This window comes from Salvelinus alpinus, chromosome 12 (genome assembly GCF_045679555.1).
Source record: "Salvelinus alpinus chromosome 12, SLU_Salpinus.1, whole genome shotgun sequence".
Lineage (NCBI taxonomy): Eukaryota > Metazoa > Chordata > Actinopteri > Salmoniformes > Salmonidae > Salvelinus > Salvelinus alpinus.
Genome location: NC_092097.1, coordinates 38208278 through 38216555, shown reverse-complemented (window position 1 = coordinate 38216555; position 8278 = coordinate 38208278). Strand labels below are relative to the sequence as shown.

Genomic DNA, 8278 nt, shown 5'->3' with positions numbered 1-8278 from the left:
AACCTACCACTGTCACTCACTACATATTTACATGTAGCCTATTACACCTCAATTTAATTGATTTGTGAATACAGTACGCCTACACACACTGTAACAAAACATCAACAACTGCAGAGGTCAATAATGGATATTCGTTCAAAGTCAACTGGTTTACCCCGTTTCACACGACCGACCCGAAAGGCAGGCGCCAAAGAACAGATTCAGCACCGTGGCCAGCTCCTCTCCTTACGCCTGCGCGACTTCGTTCAACAATTCTAGAGCCCAACTGGCAGGAAGAGGCCATCGCTTGCGTTTTTCATTGAAGGAGCCACTTTCACTCATTCGCGCCCCTCCTCCCTTTCTCTCCCACCTCCTTCTTGCACATCCGTGGCGGTGACTGGCGAGTCACCGTGCAGGAAGAGATTGCCGTGCTGTCTGTGTGCGTGCAACATCTCAGCTCTCTCTCTAAGCATAAATCGTATTTTATGGCAACCTTAAGAAAAGGCTCAGCAAATTCGGGTGTCTTTCGTTTTGAATCAGATAACGGTTTAATTTCAGTTTATTGTTCGAATTCGTATCAATTTCACAATTTCTGCAAATAGGAGTTCTGCCAGGCTACATCCTCTCTAGGCAGCGATATGTTGGATCCGTCATCCAGCGAGGAGGAATCGGATGGTGGGATGGTCGAGGAGGAACACCATCACAAGGAGGCATCGGCACCCCAGAGCGGAGCCCGCATCTCTCCAAGCCGGACGAGCGAGAGCTCCGGCGGGCTTGCGCCCAGCAGCAGCAGTCGCAGTAGTGCTCGTCCGACCAGCCCGAGCCCGTCTGCTGCCAGCGAACAGGAGAAGGTGGAAGAGGCCAATTTGCAGAAGGAGGAAGAGGAGCGCAAAAAGAAGCTGCAACTATATGTATTTGTGATGCGGTGCATCGCCTACCCTTTCAATGCAAAACAGCCCACGGATATGGCTAGGCGACAACAGAAGGTAAGCCATACACGGTGGAGGAGACGTAAATCACCACATGTCAACGAATAGCCTCCTTTTCACATCAATGATTAGCTAGATGCTGTCATACAGGGCCGGATAAAAGCTACATTAATAATAAACCTACCATCCCACAAACCCTCACGCAATACCATCATATCTAATTGATAGGCTATACCTTGCAAACATTAGCCTTTTCCTCCAACACTGTTTATATGAATGTAGAATGTAGCTGAATTCAGCCATGCATAATGCGAGGATATGAAGCACAGGCAGCTATGGTGTGGGTACGTAGGCAACCATCATGCAGATGGATGTTGCAGAGAAAAAAACACGCTTCTACACACACAGTAATCAATCGCAGCGCCGGGCAAACCGTCCAATCCGTGCACCGTGTCATTTATAAATGTATATTTTGGAAGGGAATATGTTGAATATAACCTAAATAAAGCAGTGTCATTGCAGTTGAAGACATCACCATTTGACTAGCTTTCATTTGAGGTCTAGAGCTGTGTGCCGTGCTATTCCTGTTGTAGGATAAAATGTTTGCCTTTTTGCGCCATCACTTGACCCCTCGATTCATATTCCCAAGGTTACTTATAGCAAAACCCAAGTCCTGACAAGATTGAGGACATTTGTAAGGGCTGCACATTTTCCTTTTAGCGGGGAGACTGCAGGCAGTCTATACCATAATACATATTTATTAATAGAAATTAAATTATTTAACCAATCATTATTTGATTGGGTCATGTGATCCACATACCATGAACCATACTATTTAGATAGGGTAAATGATGGTTTATTTAAACCCTTTCCCTGTTTGGTGAATAGGCATACATTCAGCCTTCAATATGCCACCCATATTTCGTCTCAATATAAACCAGGGGTGTAAAACATATGGCCTAAATATATATATATATATTTTTTTTTTTCGGGGGGACGAACTCAATATAGCCTACTTTAAAATGACTAATACCAAATCGAAACTGTGTAGGAATGATAACGGACCTACATTTATACTGTTTCCACGACTGTTTCCAGGCTCACTGATAATCACCGAAATTAAGCTAGACAGCCAGGGAATATCGAAAATTCCAAAAACTATGGATAGAGGACTATCTTTCGCAAGTTTTGACTACGAGGAAATACATATAGGGTAACCAATTTTTAGTGTGGCCCTCCGACCCTACTTGAAGACCGAACGCGGCCACGGGGCAAAATCAGTTTGACAGCCCTAATATAAACTGTCCCTATAGGCGACCGTGTAGGCTGGATATAGCTGATTTTGAGAACATATTGTACTGGTTGCCACTTATCAACCGTCGCGGGATGCTGCCCAACCGACGCAACATGTCCACAAGATACCGACAAAAATATAACCCTAATGGTTAACGGAATAACAGTTTCTTCAATACTAAATCGCTAAACTTAGTCATACGTATGTTTTGGACGAGTGTCTATCCATTGTTCCTATGATCAAAACCAAAACTGTTGATCCATGTAAAAAGATAATGTAATTATAATCCCACATGCCCACTATTTGATGTCCATATTATCAGCTTTTTAATTGCAAAGTACAATGGCAGGCTACAGTGTTTGCAAAATGGCATAGGTCTCTATACCTATACACTCTTATAAAAAAGCTGCTATCTAAACCTTTTCAGTTACATTGTCATTTTAGTAATTTAGCAGATGCTCTTATCCAGAGCAATTTACAGGAGCAATTACGGTTAAGTGCCTTGCTCAAGGGCACGTGAACATATATTTCACCTAGTCAGCTCAGGGATTCAAACCGGCAACCTTCCAGTTACTGGCCCAACACTCTTAACTGCTAGGCTACCTGCCAGCCTCCACAGAGGGTTCTACATGGAACCCAAAAGGGTTATTTTATGGGGACAGACAAATAACCCTTTTGCAACCCCTTTTTCTAAGAGTGTATAGCGCACCCTATGAGGCCTGGTCAAAAGTAGTGCGCTTACACTGCACTATAAAGGAAATACATGTAGGTTGCCATTCGGGAAGAAGCCTCACTTAATTCCTGTTCATTAAATGGCAGACAAACGCTTGTTCTTCATATCTGTGATGACTCATGGGAGTCAGCATGGGTACAGCGCTGCATTGTAGGCCTACCCACTGATGGGATAAAGTGCAGTGTATTTAGTACATTTACATATTATTATCTCCCATCAGAGGAGGCTGATGGCGCCAGAGGAGATGGCTGCTATTTTTCGGGCTCCTAACCAATTGTGCTATTTTGTGTTTTTTTCTCGTTGTTTGTAACTTATTTTGTACCTAATGTTTCTGCCACCGTCTCTTATGACCAAAAAGCACTTCTGCATATCAGAACAGCGATTACTCACTTTCTTTATTAACGAGTCGGACGCAAAGGATTTACTGCAGATACCGGACAAGGCCCAAATCCTCGTCATTCGCATGAAGAAAATAAGCCGATACAGGGGACGCAGGTGTGAGAATTAGTCGGCGAGTGGGTAACCCTCCGTCCTATTAGCCAACGTGCAATCAATGGAAAATAAACTGGATGAGCTCGTTCAAGGCTATCCTACCAACCAAACTGTAATACCTTATGTTTCACTGATTTGTTGCTGAACAACGACATGAATAATATAAAGTTGGCTGTATTTTACAGACCTTTACTCTATAGCCAGAGACACGTACAAAGCTCTCTCTTGCCCTCCATTTGACAAATCTGACCATAATTCTATCCTCCTGATTCCTGTTTACACACAAAAACTAAAGCAGGAAGTACCAGTGACTCACTCAATACGGAAGTGGTCAGATGATGCAGATGCTAAGCTACAGAACTGTTTTGCTAGCACAGACTGGAATATGTTCCGGGATTCATCCGATGTCATTGGGGAGTATACCACATCAGTCACTGGCTTCATCAATAAGTGCATCGATGACATCGTCCCCACAGTGACCTTACGTACATACCCCAACCAGAAGCCATGGATTGCAGGCAACATCCGCACTGATCTAAAGGGTAAAGCTGCCGCTTTCAAAGAGCGGGATTCTAACCCAGACGCTAAGATTAAATCCCACTACACCGGCTCCGATGCTCATTGAATGTGGCAGGACTTGCAAACTATTACGGACTACAGAGGGAAGCCCAGGCGTGAGCTGCCCAGTGACACAAGCCTACCAGACGAGCTAAATTACTTCTATACGCACTTCGAGGAAAGCAATACTGACGCATGAGAGCACCAGCTTTTCCTGACAACTGTGTGATGACTTCCACTGTAGCCGATGTGAGTAAGACCTTTTAACAGGTCAACATTTACAAGGCCGCAAGGCCAGACGAATTACCAGGACGTGTACTCCGAGGATGCACTGACCTACAGGCAAGTGTCTTCACTGACATTTTCAATCTGTCCCTGAGTCTGTAATACCTTCATGTTTCAAGCACACCAACATAGTCCCTGTGCCCAAGAACACCAAGGTAACCTGTCTAAATGACTACTGACCCGTAGCACTCACGTCTGTAGCCATGAAGTGCTTTGAAAGGCTGGTCATGGTTCACAACAACACATTCATTCCAGAAACACTAGACCCACTCCAATTTGTAAACCGCCCCAACAGGTCTAGAGATGACGCAATCTCTATTGCACTCCACACTGCCCTTTCCCACCTGGACAAAAGGAACACCTACATGAGAATGCTGTTTATTGACTACAGCTCCGGGTTCAACACCATAGTTCCCCCAAAGCTCATCACTAAGCTAATGACCCTGGGACTAAACACCTCCCTCTGCAACTCGATCCTTGACTGCTTGATGGGCCACCCCTAGGTGGTAAGGGTAGGCAACAACACATATGCCACACTGATCCTCAACACGGGGGCCCCTATTGGGTGTGTGCTTAGTCCCCTCCTGTACTCCCTGTTCACTCATGACTGCGTGGCCAAGCACGACTCCAACACCATCATTACGTTTGCAGCGGCACAATGGTGGTAGGCCTGATCAACGACAATGATGAGACAGCCTATAGGGAGGAGGTCAGAGACCTGCAGTGCGGACCCAGGACAACAACCTCTCCCTCAATGTGATCAAGACCAAGGATCTGATCGTGGACTACAGGAAAAGGCGGGCTGAACGGGCCCCCATTCTCATCGACGGTGCTGTAGTGGAGCGGGTCGAGAGTTTCAAGTTCCTTGGTGTCCACATCACGAACAAACTATCATGGTCCAAACATACCAAGACAGTCGTGAAGAGGGCACTACAATGCCTATTCCCCCTCAGGAGACAAAAAAGATTTGGCATGGGTCCTCGGATCCTCAAAAAGTTCTACAGATCCTCAAAAAGTTCAACATCGAGAGCATCCTGACTGGTTGCATCACTGCCTGGTACGGCAATTGCTCGGCCTCTGACCGCAAGGCACTACAGAGGGTAGTGCATATGGCCCAGTACATCACTGGGGCTAAGCTGCCTGCCATCCAGGACCTCTACACCAGGCGGTGTCAGAGGAAGGCCCTAAAAATTGTGAAAGACTCCAGCTAACCTAGTCATAGACTGTTCTTTCTGCTACCGCACAGCACGCGGTACCAGAGCGCCAAGTCTAGGTCCAAAAGGCTTCTTAACAGCTTCTACCCCCAAGTCATAAGACTGCTGAACAGCTAATCAAATGGCTGACCGGACTATTTGCATTGACCCTCTTTCCTTTTTTACGCTGCTGCCACTCACTGTTTATTATTTATGCATAGTCACTTTACCCCTACCTATGGTACATATTAACTGAATTACCTCGACTAACCTGTACATTGCATATTGACTCTGTACCGGTATCCCCTGAACATAGCCTTGGTATTGTTCTTTTATTGTTTCTCTTTTATTTTTAGTTTAGTTAATTTAGTAAATATTTTCTTAACTCTTATTTTTCTTAAAACTGCATTGTTGGTTAAAGGCTTGTAAGTAACTATTTCACGGTAATGTCTGCACCTGTTGTATTCGGCGCATGTGACAAATAACATTTGATTTGATTTGATTTTTTGGTGAGGGGACAGCTCATAGTAATGGCTGGAATGATGCCATTCCATTCATTTAGTCCATTCCAGCCATTACTATGAGCTCATCCTTCGATTTAAAGTGCCACCAGCCACCACTGTCTCCTATCCCTACTAATCACTACTAGCATTAGTGCTTTAAATTAACGAATACACTGTATCTACAGGTATGTCAATCCTATGGAGTATTTGTATAGATTGAATGGAAGCCACAGTTCCAATGGAGTGTGTGTATAGATTGAATGGAAGCCACATACAGTAGTCGTCTGCGATCCTTTAGTGGAGATGCTGCCTTTAATAATGGAATGCAGGCAATTCTGAGGCCTGTTGACATGACACGCGTCCAGCACCATAGCATGCTGTAGGCTACATCCCGTGTATGCAGATATATATAAAGTTGTGCATTTGTACATTTAAAGAGGTCAAGAACAGTATAGCCAACCATTTGTCTCTATGAAAGAGGTTGCAAATCCATTGGACACTGAGCAGAGGGGTTTAGATATGTGCATCATTGCCCTACTGATATACATATTGAAATAAAGGTTGAAATCAGATAATACTGTAAGTCATTAATGTTAGGTCTCAACTTCTAGACAGGGAAATGAAAAGCCAGACAGACACATTTTCCAGTCAATACCATATTACTTACCTATGCTTTGAGCCCCACAGTGGACCCACACGTTGGAACCATCGCAGCATCCCAAATGGCACCATATTCCCTATATATACCACCCCTATTATTGAGCCCTATGGGCCCTAGTGCACTATATTGGGACACTCTGACCCAGTCTACTCAGGACCGTGAGTCATTAATGTCACTACCGACAGACCATTAGCTAAAAGATGAAGTCATTAGGCTACCCTGAACTGCATTACAGATCTATTGTTGTGACTGAGTTTGGGACTTCAGGGAGAGAATCTTTTCTATCAGTTTTGACACATTGATTCAACATCATCACATACATCTTTTGGGTTAAAAGGATGTTGAAACAATGTTGATTCAACCAGTTTTTGCACATTGGGAAAGGCCTAAAATTACAGGTACTTGCCAAGCACTACAGTGGAACTTAAATAGATGTTTCCTTAAAAAAAGGAAACATTGATCACTGATCAATCAAATACATTTAAAGCTATAATGTTATCATTTATAATGTAGTCATCATCCATTTACATATTATTTATTCCCCCCAAAAATATGGTTGTATAGTCATGACACATTGTCATGAGACCATACTTTGTGATTGTTGTTATATAAGGTTTCCCATTGGAAGCCCGTTGATAATCAAACCAATGGCTCACGTAAGAATTTCTTCCTCATTGCCCGATGGTGGATACATCTAGAAACAATATACAGCCTATAGTTTTTCCTATAGTCCCAGATTAGTTACCAGAATACGATGAAAGCGTTTGTGTAATGAAAGCGTTTGTGTAATGAAAGGACTTGAAAGCCCTTCTGTGTAGCTGTGTAGCGGAGGAGAGGAGAGGAGCAGCCAGGGTGCAGCATTATAATCCGTTATTAGGACTTGGGGCTGGGACACCAACAGAACATAGTGACTTGCGCTATCAGTGTGAAACAGGCCGTGGTACGGAAAGACAGACAGACAGACAGAGGAGGCAGCAGAGGCAGAGGAAAAGGAGTTGGGCTGTTGCTCCTTGAAGTGCAGCGCAGTGACCCTGTGAAAGACACAACACAATGGGGCAATTACTGACTGTCACTTCCTTTTGAGGCCTGTGAAAAATGATTTCTTCAGTCTGAAAGCTCTCTCTCAGCTAAAGGGAGAAGGGGCATATTGTGAACATTTCTGCTTTGCTGTGCTACCATTGGGTCTATTCTTAAACACCAAACATATTTGAGTCAGTGTGTGTGCATATAGGCTCATGTACTTGTGTACATATTCGGTGTATGTGAATTTGTGTACACAGATTTGTATTCATATGTGATATTACAATGCCTCTACTAGAGTTTGTTTGGGTATTAGGGATGTCAGTGGATTACTCACACCATATTCTACCTACCTCCCTCTATCCATGATCCATCTGAGAAACACCAATTCCCTGCACTATATTCAAACCTCAATCTCTGACTGACCCTTCATGAAATAAGCTATCCCCCTAACTCCTGGGTCCACCGCCCCAGCACTGCTCCCCTGCTTCTCATCTGCGCCTCCTCTGCTAACTGGGACCAGGGAACAGGAGCAGGGGAGCTACGCAGCGCAGGCCTGATGAATTCATTGTGAACACGATTGAGATGCAAATCAGTGGCGAATTGAGAGGTTGATGAAGTTAGCATTCCT

The 8278-nt window shown here is 44.2% G+C and overlaps 1 protein-coding gene across 11 annotated transcripts in view; it reads left to right on the top strand.

Moving 5' to 3' along the window:
* Nucleotides 1–335: 335 nt before the first annotated feature.
* Nucleotides 336–8278, top strand: part of LOC139536109 (calcium-dependent secretion activator 1-like) — a 163912-nt gene continuing 155969 nt past the window's right edge. For 3 of the 11 annotated variants that reach the window (XM_071336277.1, XM_071336272.1, XM_071336270.1), the window contains exon 1: nucleotides 344–965. In XM_071336277.1, coding sequence (XP_071192378.1) covers nucleotides 618–965 — 348 coding nt within the window. In that variant the 5' untranslated portion in view covers nucleotides 344–617. Of the gene's footprint in view, nucleotides 966–8278 lie in introns of all 11 variants that reach the window. The other 8 variants (XM_071336280.1, XM_071336279.1, XM_071336273.1 and 5 more) reach the window with 5 other exon arrangements.